The 21,512-nt window shown below is 40.4% G+C and overlaps 1 protein-coding gene and 1 pseudogene across 2 annotated transcripts; one reads left to right on the top strand and one right to left on the bottom strand.

Moving 5' to 3' along the window:
* Positions 1 to 8,424: 8,424 nt before the first annotated feature.
* LOC120566769 lies at positions 8,425 to 13,653 on the bottom strand. 2 transcript variants are annotated; one of them, XM_039813417.1, is made up of 8 exons: positions 12,118 to 12,232; positions 11,863 to 11,968; positions 11,495 to 11,707; positions 11,067 to 11,198; positions 10,669 to 10,836; positions 10,408 to 10,544; positions 9,174 to 9,285; positions 8,425 to 9,076 (listed from the first exon to the last, which is right to left on the bottom strand). In XM_039813417.1, exons 3-8 carry the CDS (start codon positions 11,684 to 11,686, stop codon positions 8,984 to 8,986), a joined length of 834 nt encoding a protein of 277 aa, XP_039669351.1. In that variant the 5' UTR covers positions 11,687 to 11,707; positions 11,863 to 11,968; positions 12,118 to 12,232; the 3' UTR covers positions 8,425 to 8,983. The 2 variants fall into 2 exon arrangements, with proteins under 2 accessions (XP_039669351.1, XP_039669344.1); XM_039813410.1 differs by lacking the exon at positions 12,118 to 12,232 and adding an exon at positions 13,442 to 13,653 and having other exon boundaries at positions 8,426 to 9,076; positions 11,495 to 11,712.
* A 685-nt stretch (positions 13,654 to 14,338) lies between these two features.
* On the top strand, positions 14,339 to 20,208 carry LOC120566660 (annotated as a pseudogene).
* The last annotated feature ends 1,304 nt before the right edge of the window (positions 20,209 to 21,512 follow it).

The raw sequence follows: 21,512 nt of genomic DNA on the forward strand, positions 1-21,512 counted from the left end.
CAAGGGAACAGGTGCAAGCAACAATGCCACCAAAGTTTGCACAGTACTGCCCAAACGTGCGTGTTATTCTGGACTGCACAGAACTCAGATGTGAGGCGCCATCATCACTCACCCTCCAGTCAGAAACCTTCTCCTCCTACAAGAACACCAACACTTTCAAAGGTCTAATTGGCATCGCCCCATGTGGTGTTATCACCTTTATCTCACAGCTATTCACAGGTTCGATATCAGACCGAGAAATTACACAGCAGTCAGGGATCCTCAGCCTGTTTGAGACTGGAGATGCGTGCATGGCCGATAAAGGCTTTGTCATTGACCAGATGCTGGCTGATGTTGGGGCAACCCTCATAATCCCCTCCTTCAAAAGAGGCACCAGGTTCAGCAAAGGGGACACAGAAAAAACCCAGAACATCGCCCGACTAAGAATCCTGGTGGAGAGAGCCATCAGAAGAGTGAAGGAATATCATATCTGGGACACAACGATTCCTTTGACACTTTCAGGGTCCGTCAATCAGCTGTGGGCAACTTGTTGCTTAATGTCAAACTACCAAGGCCCTCTGGATGTGAAGGCTGATGTCCCAGTGTGAAACCCTTAACATAGGCATAAGAACATACTGTAAGATATATTTGTTCAACTGTTAATTGAATGTTCATTACCAGTGAATGATTTAGATTTGTTTGGTTTACATTTTATTGCATTAAAACATGCCATAGCACATTTATTATTAAACATGAAATTTCAGTGAAAATGAATACAATAACATGACATAAAAAAAAAAAATAATCATACACTCATTACATTTATATTTACATATATTTAATTTACAATTTATACAGTTTGTTAATGGACAATTACAAGTGTGTGTGTGTGTGAGAGAGCGAGAGCGAGAGAGAGGGTGTGTGTGTGAGAGATGTGTGTGAGGGTAGGTCTGTCCTTTTCATAAATAAATTAAAAAAATCAGAAAGAGATATGTGTGTGGGGGGTGGAGTGGATGTATAGTTACTTTAATTTCAGGTATGTTTCTTTATACTGAGTTCCAAAAATGTAAGTTCCCTGTCTCTTGATTGTACCCACAGACTCTAAAAACATGCAGGTCAGGTGAACGAGAACTATAAATTGCCTGTGTGTGTCTGTCTGGTTACCCTGCAATTGACCCTGTCAATTTGTTAGTTTAAATACAGATTATTTTTCAATTGTGATAATGAAATTCTGTGTTTTATTATGACTCAGTCGCAGTGTGTTTACAACACAGATTTTGCACCTAAAATCTCATGGCCTCATGTTACCTTACATAAAAATGATCATATAGGCAAAGAAAAGCATTAGAACATCATTCAAAAACAATACACATTAAAAATGTATATAAAATCAAATAAGCAAGAGTAAAAATAGATTTAAAAAACAGATACAATTATATAAAACATAAATAGGCAAAAAATAATAGACCAGCAATACAGTTACCATACAGTAACTCGTAATAAGTTATAAGTTGCCTCAAATTTAACAAAGGAAATAAAAGTGCAGTAGAGAAACACATCAATTGAAGTCACAGGAGAACAGCAGTTTTTTCATTTAGATTTGAAAGTGGCTTAAGTTGAAGCACATTTACAGTAAAATCATCATAAAGTTGGTTCCATCTGTTTGCAGCATAAATAGTCTTGGATTTTGTGTTATACTCGCCATCTTAGTAGTTCTGCATGAGTTATGCTCGCCTTCTTATAATGTCAACTGAACAGCTAAAAATAAAACGGGCAACATTTGAAATTTACAACAGGATAATTTTGGTAAAGCGAGGGGGTGGAGTGGATGTATAGAGTTACTTTAATTTCAGGTATGTTTCCATATAGGTGCCAAAATAAAATATATCAAGTTTATCTTTCATTTCACTGATCAGCGACTCGTCAAGCCAAATTCGCTCTACTGTGAGGTCACTTTGTGTGGATGTGATGAAATCACACCATTTTAAACCAGTTATGGCTAACTGGCCTTGCACTTGCCAGAAATACTTGTGATTTGTTTTTAGTTTGGCCTGACCACCAACAAACTTCACATGCGCAACCTCTGTTATACTGTTAACAGTTGGGCATTTCACTTCGGCTAACCCAAAGGGGGGATTTGCAGTGGGATCATACACTTTGGCATCAGGGCTAGCACCAAGGTATGGTGCATCAGGATTCACAACAAATCCAGAAGGAGCGACACTGACATTGCAAAGGTCACTGTACTGTTGTAAAACTTCTGGCTCAAGGTCAATACCCCTTTTCATGGCAGGTGTTTGCCTTACCCCCTTCATGATCCTGGCTGCCAGGGCCTGACTGGATGACTCCCCTCTAACGTTACAGACTTCACCAAATCTACTGGAAGTTAGGCGGGGCTGTCGGACTTCCTTCCACAAAGGATTCTCTGACTGCCCCCTTGTATTCTCTTCAATGATACTTGCCAATTCACGGGTTACTTCTAAACTCTGTATGTGATGAAACTGATGACAATTGGGGACAAACTGTAGATGCCGTTCTAATGTGTATCCACTAATTAATGGAAGTTGTGGGAATGAGGGGGCTTCTGGATGCTTAATGATTTCTCGGGGTGTTACTGCTGGGCACTGATAGGAAAGAACTGAACCTCGAGGGACTAGTCCAAATTTAGAGTCAACTAAAGTCATGTCGGAGAGGCCGCATAAAATCTTGCAAATGCTAGGTTGTGGCTGAAAGTTGCTTAGTTGGGCTCCAACTGACAACACCGTTGGGTCAGGAAGGGGTCCTAAAAACACAAGTAATAGAGAAACAATTTCATCAGTTAATAACTTATGATTTACAAGCAACAGGGTAGCTAATCTGATATAAAGCACCATCTGCATGTTCTCATTTGATGTCCAAGTCCTTACTATACTTCAAAAAATAGGTATGTAAGTAAATAAATGAAGACTTACCAGCGTAAGCTCGATACAGAGTAGATTTCACACTACTGCGTCCTGGCGCCTTCGGCTTTCGTACCACGAGTTCATCCGTGGGTTCTGGACGAATCCCCTGGATCAACACAAAAAGAAATGAAATGCAGTTAGTGTGAGCGAGTATCAGGTCAATTCAGCATACAAGTCAATATTGTAGGTGTACATCCTCTGCAGGCAACAGCTGCTCTGCAAAATAGAAGGAAACTCCACACAAATGTATATGTGATGTGTGGGTTGTGTGTAGAGCTGGGCAATATATCGATATTATATCGATATTGTGATATGAGACAAGATTTCATCTTAGATTTTGGATATCGTAATATGACATAAGTGTTGTCTGTCCCTGGTTTTAAAGGCTGCATTACACTGAAGTGATGTAATTTTCTGAACTTACAAGACTGTTGTAAGTGTTCTATTATTTGCCTTTACCCCAAGTATTCATTATATCCACTGTTGATTATTAATCAAAATTATCATTGTGTAAATATTTATAAGTATACAGTATGTATGGCTATATCTGAGGGACATACACAAATCTTACATTACCATGTGAACAATTCATATGGATGAGATGTAGAGGGGGATGGATACACTGTGCAGAAACATCTACACTAGTAGTGCAGAATCAATATTCCAACAGTGTGCACTGCAAAATTTAATCACACAACTTGCATCAGACAAACTTACCTGTGTCCTTGGTCGGTGACATGACTGAAGCACACCGGTGCACGACAATGGGGTTGGCACAGTTTTCAGCCCCATGGTGCTGTAATGAGCCGTTTGAAATAGGAGTGCAACCACATGGTTACATAAAGCCATTCCAGCAGCACACGAACAGGAGCATCCATTCAATTCCACAGGTTTTACAGCATTTAGCACAATCTAGAAATAGAGAACATATACTTGAGGGAAAGTTTGGATGTTTAGGCTATACAGAAAGAAGCATTTACTTGACACTAGTAACATTGTTGTGAAACTAGGTTGAACAAAATTAAGGCAACAGCAGTAGAACAACAAAAAAGGGATATCTGCAACAGCAGATTTGAAATAACAAAAACAGAGCATCTGCAACAGCAGATTTGAAACAACAAAAACAGAGCATCTGCAACAGCAGAAGAAACAAAAACATACTGAACAAATGCACCTGAACCTGTGTAGGTCTGAAACCATGCTCTATTCACTACACATTACAAGTTTGGGGTATTTTGGTACTGTATTATTGTCTGGATCCAAACTGTAAATCTGATGAAATCCAACAGGGATCAGAAAGATTAGACTACTATGTACAACGCAGACAGTAGTCTAATCTTAACAGCGTTACTTTGATAAACTACACAAAGCCACGCATATTGATGTGTTTTTGGGAGACTAGACGGAGTTGCATGATTTCGACCCTGGATTCCTGATAATGTAACCTGAAGTGTATGCGCCTCTTCATTCTTGCGCATTGAACGGTACGCAGCTTGCCTGCACTACCACTTCCTCACTCACTAAATCTGACACTGCAGTAAAAGGGGAAAGATTATCACATCATACTGAAAAAGATTCAGGGCCCTATCTTGCACTCCAGCGCAATTGCCTTTGTACACACCGACGCCATGTTTCATTCCTTTTGCCCCGCGCTAACGGACTTTTCCCTCCACAGACGCGTCGGTAAAAAAATAGGGTATTTGGCGCGCGGGGCGGTTCAGCGAAAAGAGGAGGCGTGTTCAGGCGCAAAAGTTATTGGTGCTATTTTGCAGTTTCAGAAAAGAATTCCGCCACTGACCAGGAAAAACCTGGCCTAAAGTCAGTAGCGCGTTATTCAGATGCTATTTTAGGGGTGCATGCTTGGCCATAATGTAGCGTGTGAACAACGCACATACAGTTCTCTCATCTAAACGGACGCAGCAGTTCCCATTTTTGCAAACCATACATAATTACAAAGGAAAATATTACTGAAAATGCGCTTCAGGTGTTTGGATCGGTCAGGAGGACTTTACAGTACAGTCCTCAGAAAGTCCCAGCATTCTTTGTGGCTTGTTGTGATTTACACAAAATTTCCATGAATCATGGATGTGTTGATGACATAAATGAGGAAATATTAGAGGACTTAAGGAGACGTGGTGTTGAACTACGGCGGGATCTGGTCTGGGAGTAATGCGCAATGTGCTCCTGATGGAGCGGGTGGACAGAGATGGAGGGGGGGAGGAGGAAGGGGCACAACAGGAGCAGGTGGTGCGTTTGGAGGCCCATGCTCCATGGCTGCAGCAATCCTCTCCAGACTTGAGGAGATGCGCCCGAGAGGCCGCAGCAACATCGCCACCCGGTCAAGACGGGCATTTATTACTTTGCCGCATCCCGGACAGCTCCCGCTGGCGTGCGCCAGGCAAATCCGCCATCTTAATAGCAATCCGCCATGGAACAAACGTGCCTGCTCTTAAAGGGAATGTTAGATGACGCTCTGATTGGTTTATTGCACATTACGCCCAAACCACACCTAGCTACTTCAGACCAACCCATCTTAGATTTGCGTCGGGCGCAAGACTCATTTATCCCGCCGGTATAATAGCAACAGCCCCCGAGATCCGCCCACAAAGCTACTTTGCGTTTCATACTTGCGTTTCAGATTGTTAAAATAGGGCCCTCAATGTTTAACCACATACAACTCAACCATAGCCTATGATTCTTAAACTGCCGCAACGGCATTTCGGTCAATGAAAAAAAAAAACCTTTGGTCCGTTAACGTTAACTAGAGCCTTTGGGGCTCCGATATACCCAAGTGAAAGCCGAAATATCTTAATAGCATTACTAATCAGTCACATTGTTCGAATTATTCAAATAGGATAAGTTTTTTTTGGGTGTATTTGAACCTATCTAACAAGCTAAATAGCTTATTAAGCATAACAAGCTAGCTAGCAATCAGCGATAACTCGACAACAGAATTCAAGCCACTTACCTCTATAATTAAAGATAAAATTCTCGTAGAAGAACTTGTATCCTTTGTCCAGCTTGGAAGATTTGAACTTGGAGTGTTCATTCACAAGTCTTACCACATCGTCTTGACCAACTTTTGGAAGATGAGAGAGCGAAGTAGTCCAGCTATAACAGGCAGCCATGTTGAACGCAATAACCAGAAGTCGCAGTACACTGCTTCAGCAATTTTTAACGGCTACTTGCGGCGTTCTATTGTGATGTGATAAAGGCCTATTCTGATTCCAGGCCGCATTCTATGTTTATCTGTGCTTATGGTGCGTTCTATTATTCTCAACGAACCGACTCGGACCTCGGCTATGACGTCACTTCCACACTTCAAGTGTTCTGGTATGTTTTGCGTGTCCGAGTCGGAGAAAAAACATGGACACCACACGGAAAGCTGTTGCTATGGTAGCACTGGCCGAGTTAGCAACGCTAGCCACGTTAGCAAACAACAAGACCGATTCCACTACCAACAGGCAGTGAAACGGACATAGTAAGGAATTGCTGTAATACGAGTGATTGAAATCTTCATTTAAAAAGCCAAAGTGGTCCAAAAACAATGACAACAATTCATACCTACAAGTTACACAGGGCGCTGCCATCTTGGAATCCGTATCGGAATTCTTGCTCGGTGTCCTCACGGTTGTCCGAGTTCCGAGCTCGGAAATCCGAGGAAAAGTGACGCATTGGTGCTTGTTGCTAGGCAACGTATGTTTTCCTAGTCGGAAGTCCGACACGGATAAATAATAGAACGCACCATTAGCCAATCAGAGCGTTCTATGTAGATCTGTGCTTAGCCAATCAGAGCGTTCTATGTAGATCTGTGCTTAGCCAATCAGAGCGTTCTGCTCTTTAGTTGTAGGCTGAACATTCCATCCAGCAGGGAATCCAAGCATGTGTGGGAGGGGAGAAAAAGGGCTCTCGGAAAAGTTTGGGAAAATCAACCCAACTCTTTTTTTTGGGTAACACTATTAAATTAGTGTTTAATAGACACATATAAACGGTACAAATATAAGTTTAAGTGTCACCATATGGGACCTTTAAAGTAGCTGTGATAAAACCTCTTCTGAAAAAACCCACCCTCGATCCTGAGGTCTTAGCAAACTATAGACCTATATCTAACCTTCCCTTTCTCTCCAAGATCCTTGAGAAGGTAGTTGCTAATCAGTTATGTGATTTTCTCCATAGCAACAGTTTATTTGAAGACTTTCAATCAGGATTTAGAAAGAATCATAGCACAGAGACGGCACTGGTGAAAATTACTAACGACGTTCTAACTGCTGCAGAAAAAGGACTTGTTTCCGTACTTGTCTTATTAGATCTTAGTGCTGCATTTGACACTATTGACCATACCATCCTGTTACAGAGATTGGAACACTTAGTCGGCATTAAAGGAATCGCACTAAGCTGGTTTAAGTCCTATTTCTCTGCTCGATCTCAATTTGTTAATGTTAATGATAAATCCTCCAAGTACGCTAAAGTTAGCCATGGCGTTCCTCAAGGCTCAGTGCTTGGACCAATTCTATTCTCCTTATATATGCTTCCTCTTGGTAACATTATTAGGAAACACTCAATTAACTTTCACTGTTATGCGGATGACACCCAATTATACTTGTCAATCAAACCAGACGAAACCAGTCAACTAGCTAAACTTCAAGCATGCATTAAAGATATAAAATCCTGGGTGACCTAAAATTTTCTGATGTTAAACTCTAACAAAACTGAAGTTATTGTGCTGGGCTCTAAACACCTCCGAACTTCATTATCTAAAGATATAGCTACTCTGGATGGTATTGCCCTGGCCTCCAGCACTACTGTCAGAAATCTAGGAGTTATTTTTGATCAGGATCTATCCTTTAACTAACCTGACTCCGCCAGATGGATTGCTTCGCATTTGCTCGGCATATCCATCTGGGAACTTTCCGTTGGAGAACTTTTGGGAAGGGGCGGAAATACTTGTTAGCTGATTGGATGAACCATCTGTCTATCACCTATGTTGGTGATAGACGGGCCAAATCAACCAATCAGATCCACGAAGCGTATGAAAATACAACCACAAGCCCGCTCCTGCTGCTGCAGGCAAAGCATAGCTCGTTAGCTCAGCAAGCAAGCAACATGTCGGTAAAGGAGATTTGCCGTTTGTGTAACGAGAATTTAGGAATAAAAGGCACCATTTCAGGTTCCATATTCCAAAAGAAGGATCCAAGAGAAAAAAAGCATTAGCGAGCGGCTACCGCTGTCTGAAAATACTGGTTAGCTGATTGGATAAACCATCTGTCTATCACCACCTAACCCACCTCAAAACCAACGCTGATTGGCCCGGTTGTTTGGCTAACGGCTCCAAATTTTCTCTGCCTCAAGATGCCAGACTGATCTGCGAGTGGAAACCTGGAGCTCGCGAGATCAGGACGGTCTACAGTACAGTAAACTGCTTATAGTGATCATGGTTACAACGACCAACTGCCTATATGGATCAAAAAGCTTGGGACAGAATAATTCATTTGTGTGTGTGTGTGTGTGTACATAAGCTCGTCATGTGATATTTTCCTCTACTCACACCACTGTGGCTCAGTGAGTTATTTTGCCTTCCATTTCTTGCTCTGCTTGCGGTTTCAGACTTTTATGGTGAATAATTATTGGCCCTGGTCTCTCACAGGAGCAGGTAGACCTACTGTAGGTTTTATGAGTGGAGTGTAATGCTTTCACCCTGACCTTTCAGACTTGAAGGGCTTGGAGCAGGAGAGGGCCCTGATACAGTTTATGTTATTTTAAATCAGTAGCAAAGCTGTCCATTTCATTACTTTATATTAATGTAATAATTATAGAAATTAGATTTTAATCAGCATAAAAAATAAACAAATTTGCTTATAACAATCAATTTACAGTTATTAACTTGACCCGGAGAGATATGAACACTGTAAGCGGTTTCCAATATATCACTAAACAGTGCATCTCTGAAACAAGTCAAACACTAGGTGGGGAAATGTTAGAATAAAGATTACTTTAAGGCATTTGTACTTATCTCAGGTGTACAGTGGATAGACATAAAAAATGGATGCCAAAAAGAGAGCAAATTATGAATTTACCTGGCAGGGCAATTTGTGTCCATAAATGTGAAAAGCTGGTACGGCCAAGGAGAGGTTTTGTGGTATGCCCTCCCCTGATTTCTAGTTGAACACAGTATGGCATAATTTTGAGTTAATTTGTCAAGGTCTTTTATCAAATCAATAATTCAGTTTTACACACAAAAAAAAAAGTACTTACACGCAAATGTGAGGCAACAACACAGGCAATGTCATAGACTACTCTGAGGTGTATGTTCTTGTCCTCACGTCTTCGAAGAAGCTCATCAATGACATACAGAGGATAGGCTAATCTATTTCAACACAAAAATGTGAATAATGAAACACTTAATACTGAGGAAAAGTGAAGACTTAATAAGAACACTCAAAATGATACAAGCATAAATAAAATGAAAATTAGAATGGTGGCAAGGTTTAAATTTTGCAATATTTTGAAATCTCCCATATACATTCCATGAGATTAATATTTGGTGATTGAAAAAAAATGTATAAGCTGTTTCCAATTCAAGGTCTGCAGCCTTCGAAGGCTGCAACTGTAGACCGAATGGCTTATGTTAGGTTCATGTTATCCTACGCATTGAAATTGTTGATAAAACAAAGTCAGTATGGCAGTTTTTGGGGATTTTATAATTCTGACCGTAGTCAGACCAATGTCATCAGACTGTCGTCCCCACAACACACTGGTAATACCACAAACTTGTTTTACCATGTTAGCCGGCTCACACTTTGGAGCAGAGCCATATTTGCCAACAACGTCCAACAACATCTGCAGCCTGCTACACAAGCAGCAGACCACCATGGAGAGGTACTCTGCATCAGCGCCTTACTAAACGCTACAAGCAGCGGACACCATGGAGAGGTACTCTGCATCAGCGCCTTACTAAACGCTACAAGCAGCAGACACCATGGAGAGGTACTCTGCATCAGCACCTTTACAAAAACCGCTACAAAGAAATAACGAAGGCAGACATGCTGAGCACTGTCCAGAAGCCAGGTTACCAACCTAGCACTAAACCTGCAGAAAATAGTTCTTCTCAGGTTTCTTATATTTAACATTTTGCACTTTATGAAGCATTTCTTACTTATTACTTAATTTTGCACCTTAATGTTAAGAGATAATTGTTAAGTGTCATTATGATTTTAGACCTATGTTACATTTTAATTATTTGATTGTTTTCCATGGTTGTGTTGACATTTCTGCTTTTATAACTGAGGGGATTATAATCAGAGGAAGGTTAAGTTTAAAATAAAAAGGTTTAAAGTCATTATATTTTTCTCCTGGTCCTTATTTTAAATAGGTCATAAAAAAATATCAATAATTATCAATATCGACCGATATTAAACACTTATATCGTGATACAGTTTTCAGCCATATCGCCCAGCCCTAGTCAATAGTCATAAATGTCACTACTTGCCTTTCTCCTTGGCTCATGTTGACAAACATTAGCGGCATTTCATGACGACAGGAAGCTCCAAACACTCCTGTAACATCAAGTTTCTTTGCTTGTTGTTGGGACCTCAGAACGTTGCCAGCCTTGAAGTTACTGCAGTCCTAAAGATTTAAGGAACTATTCGATTTATGAGCACAATAATGGTCTTCTTCCAGGAGTTACATTTAACATTTCATGGACTCAGATTTTTCAGTCCTAATACAGTATTCTGCAACTGTGACTAACCTCGTTAGGCTTTGAGCCGTCAGGATGTGAAAGAAGGTATTCCTCTACATCCTTTTCATCAACAAACATGCGGGTTCCATGAAATGGCTCAACCACACTTGTCCCTGAGCTTTGCTTCCGCACAAGGCCAAAGTTGGCATCCAATGTCACTATCATATCTCCATCTGCCTGGGAAACAAACATTTACAGTAATCCTGGTTAATCTCATACAGCCTTCATAAATGCAGGTTGTACCAGAGAACACCTGGTTGATACGCTCATACTAATATTGTCACTATTTTATGATAATACCTTATACAACAATTAACTGATTTTGCGATATAAATTTAATGCCAAAAGGTCATAAAAATGGCAAATATAGTTAATCAAACAATAACCATGCTAGAACTACAACCAACCTTTGGACATGCTGGGCATGTGGTCCCATCATCTAAGTGTGGGCAAACATCTACCAAACTTCTTTGTCGAAAGTGGTAATGCCTAAACTGGGATATGGATTCTCCCACCAGGGCTCTGTAGAGGTCGTTAACCTACAGTATAAGCAGCATTTTCACATCAGTGAAAACCTTTACTTTTCATACAATTACACTTCCTAAATAAAGTCCAAGGTGATGGTAAGACATTATTTTTTATAGAAAAATATCAATAATAACTTTGCATGTAACTATATAATCCTAGACAGTTCCATAAATAATAATGACGCAGTACAATCAAAGTAAAAGGTCCAATTGTCACATCTATGCGGACTGGTCAGTCTTCCATGAAAGTAACTAAAATCTTCACTTCATAGACATGACTTCTAACTGACCTCTGCAAACTGACTTACCTCTGCAAGTGTAAGGTTGTTTTTCCAGCGTAGGGTGTTGCAAAAACCCTCAACAGAAACCTGACACTCGAGTGACAGACAAACAAAAAGCTCTAGCAGAGGGATGGAAAAGGCTGTCTGGGGCTTGTCGGCTGTTGCTGGCCAGAGCCCATACCTTAGCAGAGTGCAGGCTTCTGGTTCACACGCACACATATTGACAGTGACGGTGCAGAGCTGTCCTGCCAAATAAAAAGAGGGAAATAAAATAAAAACATAACAAAGTACTACTATAGAGACACATACATTACTCGACATTTAACAGGACTGGATTCCTCAACTTTAAAATTAAATACATTACATACACATTTTTTCAATGTAAAATGACAAACCTGTGCTGATAATGACCTTCATGTCCTTCATGTACACAGCATGGGTGCTATGGCCTTCAGGTAAGTATAGGAATAACCCCAGGGAAAACGGCTCATAGTAGGCATTCTGTAAGAAAGATTTATAGCTCTAAGAAAGTTTTTAAAACAGACTGAAGACACAAATAATTGATACAACATAGTGCTAAAATATTACCATAACAATTTAAAATTACTTTAGTTATGTCTGTATGTATGACTGCATGCTATTATTCTTACATTCCACTTATCAGGTAGGTGCAGTGAATTTCTGTGAGTCCTCTTCAGACAAGCCTCACAAAAGACTGCAGTTGTGCTGCACTCAATGCACCTATAATCAGCATCTTCTAGGCAGACAACACACGCGTAGTGATTGGTGCTGAACATTCAAATGACACCTTAAGCATGTCATCCTTGACTGCATCCCAGGCATGAATCCCTCTCTTCTTTGCCTTACAGTATGCAGTCTCAGAACATGAACTAGGTGCCACATCAGATTCAACCTGAGGTGTAACAGATGTGGAAGGGTCTGAAGGGTGGGTCTGTTTGGCGCTGGGTTGGGGAAGACCTTGACTAAGGTAAGGAAACTGCCTGCGCCAGCATATACCCCTCTCACCACCTTAATCTTAACGCTCCTGAAGCGTGCACTCTTACTAGCTTTTCCCATATCTGAAATCAAAATATTTGGCAATTATTTATTATTGTTATATATATGTGATAGATAGATAGATAGATGGATAGATAGATAGATAGATAGATAGATAGATAGATAGATAGATAGATAGATAGATAAGCACACAGAGTGTGCTTTTGGGTAATATTATTATTTATTTTTATTTCACTCAATAGGCTTATGATATAGCTTCTGTGAAGTCGTAAGCAGCTACATGCAATAGGCCTTACTATTAACACTGGGAACAGTGTGGAAAACTACTATTTACACTGTGAACAGTGTGGAAAACGACTTACTGTCAAGCTAATGGGGACATTTACTAAAACAAAACATGCTAATTAGTAACGTTTTATGCTAACGTAACGCATGTAGGCTAATAATACAATAACGTTAGCTAACGCAATTGCAAAAAATATCTCATGTCAACACTAATGTCACGCTACACGATATATGCAATAGGCCTTACTATTTACACTGTGTAAATTGTGGAAAATTACTTAATTTCAAGCTAATGGGGTCATTTACTAAAACAAAACATGCTAATTAGTAACATTTATGCTAACTTAAAGCAAGTAGGCTAATAATAGAATAACGTTCGACTTACGTGCAGTTTAGAAAAAAAAACGGAGTGTCCCAAATGACGAGGGTCTTATTTGAGACAGGTTATGGTAATGGTTAAGATTATGGAAGCACAGGTGGTTTAGCAGGTTCATAGTTAATTAAGAACGTTGTATGGGGAATTTGGGACACTTAACTGCACGTATACCATAACGTTCTCATGTTAACACTAATGTCACGCCATCTTAAAAAAAAATTCTGTATTGTTTTCGCTTATTGACGCTTATTGACTAAATAATCACAGTTTAAAGGCTCTCATTTTAATGGTCTTACCTGTGTATACATATGCCGTTATCCAGCAGACTTCCGGTTAGCGGCGACCTGGATTGTTCTGGGATTGGATCTGGAGTCTTCTCGTGTATTTATCCGTGATTAACCATGCGAATGGATGATAACAGCCTTCTGAGCCTACCAGTAGGCGCAGCAGGCCCCTACTGACCCATTTCTATGAGGCTGATAACCACTGATAACGCCCATTCAATCCAATGATAACATTCGAGCGGGTGATCAGTTGGTGTTGGAGTAATTAGGCTTGGGAGTGTTGTGTTTGTATTTAGTATTTTCTGTATTATTGTCTTAAAATGAGATGATTCCCTGGTTATCCCTTTAATAAATTAATTAAAAGAAGAGGTTTTGGGGCGGCCTCTAGCTCCCCCAGTAAGAGTGTTCGCCCCATGTTGGCTGAGTCCTGCAGCGGCGTGGGTTAAAATCCAACCTGCTGCCCTTTGCTGCTCTCTTTCCCCCTTTCATGTCTATCCACTGTCTCTACTACTAATAAAGGGAAAAGCCCCCAAAAAAAATCTTTAAAAAAAGAAGAGGTTTTGTCTCAGTCTCTTAGTCAGTCTGCATGCATTTGACAGATTTATAGAATAATATTTACGTGCAATTATAAAGTGAAAATATCTTATAATGTGGGTTTAAGTTCACAGAGCAGTTTATTCATTCATAATATCATTAGGGGAGATGCACCATTGAGTTATTGGTGTGTGTATGTGTGTTTTTGTGTCTTTGATTTTATAATTCTGGTTTTAGTTAGACTACTTATAACTGCATCTCTGTGGTTTGGGTTTAGCTTCCATTACTAGGCAACAGGAACATTTAGAATGTTTGTTTACAACTGTGAAAAGGTCTGTTGTGCCATTTTTTATCTTCTACACACACTGGATACACACTCGCTTAGGACTCCCAACAGGAATACAACTTTAATGTTTAAGGAGGACGTGCAGCTGTCCAGCGTCTGATTGTGTACCTGAACACACCGCAGTGCAGACCGCTCAGAGTCTCCTCCAAAACCCCGGTGGTAAGTACCGTTCCAGCTGATCATATTTACACTTTCAACAACAGGATGGAGACTAAACTTCAGCTCTACTCAGGCACCAAGTCCCACTCTTCCTCTCATGTGAAATTGGTAACAATAGATGACTGTTTGTCCACAGTAGCCCACTTTTAGGTCAGTTGTCAGGGTTTTATTAAAAGCTCTTTTTAAAGCTACTTGGAACTGCATCTCTGTGGTTCGGGTTTAGATCAGATTAGATTTAATTTTATTGTCATTGTGCAGAATATAAGTACAAAGACAACGAAATGCAGTTTGCGTCCAACCAGAAGTGCAAAAAAGCAGAAAAGTGCAATGTGATATACAAGGCACAGGTGGTGCATAGATAGGACAATAAATCTAGTGCATTGTAGACAGTAGTATACAGTTGGTTTACAGAAGGTGGTTTAGAGTAATATAATTTAAATATAAATATGTGCATTGTATTAGCAGTTACCTTATTGGAGCAGAATAAATATTGCTAGGCAACAGCCTGGCCACTTTTTTAGAATGTTTGTTTACAACTGTGAAAAGGTCTGTTACTGTTCATAGCAGGACACTTACCTTACCTTATTGTATCTAAAAGGTCTGTTACTGTTCATGGCAGGACACTTACCTTACCTTATTGTATCTAAAAGGTCTGTTACTGTTCATAGCAGGACACTTACCTTACCTTATTGTATCTAAAAGGTCTGTTACTGTTCATGGCAGGACACTTACCTTACCTTATTGTATCTAAAAGGTCTGTTACTGTTCATAGCAGGACACTTACCTTACCTTATTGTATCTAAAAGGTCTGTTACTGTTCATGGCAGGACACTTACCTTATCTTATTGTATCTAAAATGTCTGTTACTGTTCATAGCAGGACACTTACCTTACCTTATTGTATCTAAAAGGTCTGTTACTGTTCATAGCAGGACACTTACCTTATCTTATTGTATCTAAAAGTCTGTTACTGTTCATGGCAGGACACTTACCTTACCTTATTGTATCTAAAAGGTCTGTTACTGTTCATGGCAGGACACTTACCTTACCTTATTGTATCTAAAAGGTCTGTTACTGTTCATAGCAGGACACTTACCTTATCTTATTGTATCTAAAAGGTCTGTTACTGTTCATAGCAGGACACTTACCTTACCTTATTGTATCTAAAAGGTCTGTTACTGTTCATGGCAGGACACTTACCTTACCTTATTGTATCTAAAAGGTCTGTTACTGTTCATAGCAGGACACTTACCTTACCTTATTGTATCTAAAAGGTCTGTTACTGTTCATAGCAGGACACTTACCTTACCTTATTGTATCTAAAAGGTCTGTTACTGTTCATGGCAGGACACTTACCTTACCTTATTGTATCTAAAATGTCTGTTACTGTTCCAGGACTGCAGTGGGTACGTGAGATATTTAACTAAATGTTTAATAGTTACAAGGCTGATGTCCAGAACATTGTTCCTCTTCATGTAGAAATTTTTTTTCCTACCAAAAATGTGACATTTGTGTCGCCTTCTTTGGACCTAATCTCTCATTCCTTCCTTCTACTGTCCTCCTACTTTTTCCAAGATTCTCGCTTTTTTCTTCTTATGTCACTGTTTTTGAAGTTTTTGATACTATTTTGACATTTCTTGCCTTACTTCCTTCCTTCTTTCTACCATATTTTACATACACTTTTTTTCTACCGAAAATGATTAGCGCTGGTCAGGGGGTACTTTGCTTAAAGAAACAATTCAAAAGGGGTATATTATTCAAAAAGGTTTGAGAACCACAGCCAGTGTTTCTCAAATGGGGGTACCTGTTCCCCTAGGGGTACTTTGGAGTACTGCAGGGGGTACTTGACATTTTTGCAAAAATTCTGCTTTAAAAATATGCATTCCACCAGAGAACCAGTGGGAGGAAATGAAATATGTGTGTTATAAAGTAAGCCGACCTTTGTTGGCAGTGCTGTTCTTTAATCAAAATTAGTGTACAATAGTAGTCAAACTAAATGTATTGAGCCTCTGCGCCAATATTAAATTTATTTATTTATTTGTTACAGTTTGTTTTACAAAGTTAGGAAAGCAATGATTAAGTTCAGCCTTTTGTTACACATGAATAATCTTTCACACAGTAGGCTTGGGCCAGCGATTTCTTTGCTGATTGGTGTACTTGTTGGTTATATTTGCTTATTTAAGGCATGAGGAGTGAGATTGGTTAGGGTTAGAAAACCAGGACAAGCCAATCAGAGGCAGAGTAGGGCGGGACATTCTTACGCCATCTTAGAAAATGCTAATTTGATCCACCATTGCATAGTAAATTGCTGTCAGCGGCTCCGTTATTTAGTTTGTTTATATACAAACATAATATATTAATCACGTTCCCATATGTTAGGCAAGCTACTTGGAAAGTTTAGTGAGCTAACCTACTTGTTATTCTACATTAAATGAATAGCCCACAAATAAATGTAGCAAGCTAAGCTACAACAACATGTTAAAGTAGTTTACTACATCAAAGCGAATTTTTTTGCCAAGCCATGTACACAACATACACATCCTTGTTTAGTGGTGATGTCAGTGATCTTTACTAGTTTTATTTCAGAATGTACTTGATAAAGGAGCTAAGCTACTCAAAAGCTGTTTAGTTCAGAAAACAGTGTTGTTATTAAGATGTCGTAAAACTATTTACCAATACTACTTGCGATACAAGTTGGATTCAGCACCAAGGCGACGTCGGCCCAGGCTGCTAATGTGGGCTACTTTTAATTTGCAAGAAGATGTCATAGAATGAGAGACAGGAAGTAGCGCTTAAGGCCCTGACACACCAAGCCTACGGTCGGCCGTCGACCCAACTAGGACCGACGGCGACAAACAATCGGTCCCAGTCTGTTCGGTGTATCCGACGGCTGTTCCACTGATGCCGATTCAACATGTTGAATTGGCGTCGGTGGCCGTCAGCTGAACAGCCAATTCATCTGATTGGCTGTTCAGCTTGGAAACAAGAGTGAGGAAAACAAGAAAACGACTGTGACACACACACCCAAGTCTCTTTCCATTTTTCATCAATCCAATACTCAAAACTGGTCAAAAATTCAGTTTGAATGTTCCTTCTAAAAATACACAGGTTCGAACTATTAAAATAACTATTTTTGCATGTTATATCCATAAGATATAACGTAAAACGAGATATACATAATTATTTCTTGCCAGATGAGAATTACAGTTGACCATTTAGTTTAGCTAATTTTCAGTAACAGGTGTATGATGAAGCCATGTTGGGTGGGTGAAATTAACGAGCTAACACTAGCCAACGAGCCAGCAGCCGGCTGTTCGGACGCTGCACTCCGCTCCACTCCGCTCCAACTGTGGGGAGACTTCTTTGCCGAGAGAACGGATGACAGCCCGGGAGAGGTACAGTCCAGTTAGCCATCTCCCGGTACCGCTGTCTTCCCGGTGGGGAGTGAAGCAGAGGGACCGTAGGCTCTGTTTGGTTCTGCCATTGCTAGAGCAGAAGCTGTATGTTGTGGGTATCATGGCAAAGATATCTGGTTTCTGTTGTTGAATGATGAATAGATTACCGCTGCCTGCTGGTATGGGGAGTTAATTCATTGCACACATGTGCAAAACATACATGGTACTTGGCCCTTGGCTGTAGTCTGTGTGGTGTGTTCCAGTGATACATTTTGGCCAAGACAAAGGCAACAAGGGCCGACGAGAGGCGACGCCACAGGTGGCCACTGTCTGCAGTAGTCGGCGGCTGTCGTCTTGGTGTGTCAGGGCCTTTAGTGATGTCAAGCCTTTAATGGCATCACAGCGAACAAGAACTCAGAAACACAGTAACAAAATACAGCTGGGTTTAAGAAACCTACCAGCCACCTCACTGATAGTTAGTACTAAAAGAGCTCTAAAATGGCAATTACCAACAGCAAAAAGCAACATCTGGGTTTTGGGACATGAAAAGGAACACTTAAACTACTCGATAGGAGTGATGGCAAATGTGGGCTGTTGTGACAAGTTATGCTTAACAGGACAGTTAAGGAACATGTTTCTATTTCAACAAATAAGGAAAACTGTATTTTTAATAAGTTTTTTGTTTTGTTCTCTCCCACCCTGCATGTGTAGATATGGCTGCTGCAAACTACCTACAATCTGAAGATCAGTTTCTGTGCTCCATCTGTCTGGATGTGTTCACTGATCCTGTCACTACATCATGTGGTCACAACTTCTGCAAGAACTGCATCACTGAAAACTGGAATATTAATGACCAGTACCTGTGCCCCAATGTGTAAGGAGGGTTTTACCACAAGACCTGATTTGAGGGTCAACACTTTCATCTCTGAGATGGTTGCTCAGTTAAGACAGTCAGCTCAACAGAAAGCCAGCAGCAGCAGCTCAGAGCAACAAGTGTCCAAACCAGGAGAAGTTCCCTGTGACGTCTGCACTGGAACCAAACTGAAGGCCCTGAAGTCCTGCCTGGTGTGTCTCGTCTCCTACTGTGAGACTCACCTGGAGCCTCATCTCACAGCTTCACGTCTGAAAAGACATCAGCTGATTGACCCTGTGGAGAACCTGGAAGGCAGGATGTGTGCGAAGCATGATAAACCTCTGGAGCTGTTCTGTAAGACCGACCAGACATGTGTCTGCATGCTCTGCACTGTTTTAGACCACAAGATGCATGATGTTGTTCCTCTGACAGAAGAATATGAAAGAAAGAAGGCCGAGGCTGAAATTCAGCAGAAGATCCAGAAGAGACGACTGAAGATTCAGGAGGTCAAACACTCAGTGGACCTCAGTGACGAAGATGCAGACCGAGAGATAGCAGAAGGTGTTCAGGTCTTCACTTCTCTGAAGGAGTCTGTTGAGAGAGGCCTGAATGAGCTCATCAACACGATCAAAGAGAAGCAGAAAACAACAGAAAAACAGGCCGAAGCTTTCATCAAAGAGCTGGAACAGGAAATCTCTGAGCTTATGAAGAGAAGTACTGAGGTGGAGCAGGTGTTACGCTCTGAAGACCACCTCCATCTTCTCCAGAGTGTCCAGTCCCTAAACATCCACCAACCTCCACCCACCAAGGACTGGACAGAGGTCAAAGTCCGTCCATCATCATATGAGGGGACTGTGTTGAAAGCTGTGGTTCAGCTGGAGGAGACACTCAGTAAAGAGATGAAGAAGCTGCTCCCTGAGTCTGAGCTGAAGAGGTTCCAGCAGTATGCAGTGGATGTAACTCTTGATCCTGATACAGCACATCCTAATCTCATCCTGTCTGATGATGGGAAACAAGTGAATGATGGTGATGTAAGGAAGAATCTCCCAGACAACCCAGAGAGATTTTCTCATTATTGTATTGTTTTAGGAAAACAGAGTTTCTCTTCAGGCAAATTTTACTTTGAGGTTCAAGTTAAAGGAAAGACTGATTGGGATTTAGGAGTGGCCAGAGAGTCGATCAACAGGAAATACCTCAAACTGAGCCCTCAGAAAGGTTTCTGGACAATATGGTTGAGAAATGGAAATGAGTACAAAGCTCTAGATAGCCCTCCAGTCCGTCTCTCTCTGAAGTCTCCTCCTCAGAAGGTGGGGGTGTTTGTGGATTATGAGGAGGGTCTGGTCTCCTTTTATGACGTAGATGCTGCAGCTCTTATCTACTCCTTTACTGGCTGCTCCTTCGCTGAGAAACTCTTCCCATACTTCTGTCCCTGTAGTAATGATGGTGGTAAAAACTCTGCTCCTCTGATCATCTCTCCTGTCAGAATAAACTAATCACTGATCTCATTTCAGTTATTGATTTATTTTAAATCAAGGGAACAAATGTACATATTCATATATTTTACATCTTATTTTCTACGGAATCTGTTTCCTGTGGTGACTTACACGTTATTCCATTTATTATCATATGGTTAAATGTGCAGCAATTCTTTGCAAATTGAATCAAACTTCATCTTGACATATTTGTCTTTAGAAACTGAAGTCTGAATTATTGTGGCATAATGGCAGAAATAAAATCTGTTTGTTGAGACCAAGAATGTTAATTTTGTTATTCCTAAATCAGTTCTTCTGATATCACTTTAAACTGCTGGTTTTGTTCTTTCTACCACAACAGTTGTACCTTTTTACTTTTATATGTAAGCCACTTTCCTATTTGGAGAACCTGCTGTTGCACTTATTATGAAATTGATCATTTCAAGCGTTTAGACATAATGGTTAACCCTCCTGTTGTCCTCGGGTCCATTTTGTAAAAGTAAGTTATATAAGAAATTTGGGTTTCTATCAACCAAAATGTCCAAAATAATAATGTTGGTAGTTCCCTATGATGCTCTCCACAAGTGGAATAAATGACCAGTTCACTACTTCCATTGAATTTGGGTGTTTTATTTAATTTTATAGCATTTGAACAAAAATTTATAAAAATGTTGTAGTGACAAAAATGACGGAAAAAGCTTAAAAAAAAGTCGGGCGGGAGGACAATATGAGGGTTGTCCTCGGTCAAATTTAACCCGTTTATAAAATCTTTCTATATCAGAACAAAAGAACGTTGAAATTGAAAAAATTTAATAAAATCGACAAAAACTTAGAGAAAAGGGTAGAAAAGGAACAACAAAATGTTGAAATGTTGCATGGTCGACGGGAACACTTAATGAGAAAATGAATGGAAAATGAATCGTTCTCATGACTATTATTTTGAAAGAGCCGGAAGCTGTTGAGCGGAGCCAAGTTGACGGTGTTTGTGATGCTGAGGAGAGAGCATCCTCCGCGGCAGGTCTCCACACAGGCAGGCCGTGTGTTTAGGGACATGTGATGTCTTTATTATTGGTATTACATGTTATTTTATCACCGGGAGTTTGAACCGTTTTCATCCTGAGCTCAGCGATGGTGGGTTTCTCCGAGAGTGGTGCAGTGTCGCCCGGACACAGCAGACACGGACAGGGCTCTGGCTTGTGTGTGTGTCTCTGTGTGTGTGTGTGTCTCTGTGTGTGTGTGTGTCTCTGTGTGTGTGTGTGTGTCTCTGTGTGTGTGTGTCTCTGTGTCTGTGTGTGTGTCTGTGTGTGTGTGTGTGTGTAAATTAA

This window comes from Perca fluviatilis, chromosome 1, assembly GCF_010015445.1.
Source record: "Perca fluviatilis chromosome 1, GENO_Pfluv_1.0, whole genome shotgun sequence".
Lineage (NCBI taxonomy): Eukaryota > Metazoa > Chordata > Actinopteri > Perciformes > Percidae > Perca > Perca fluviatilis.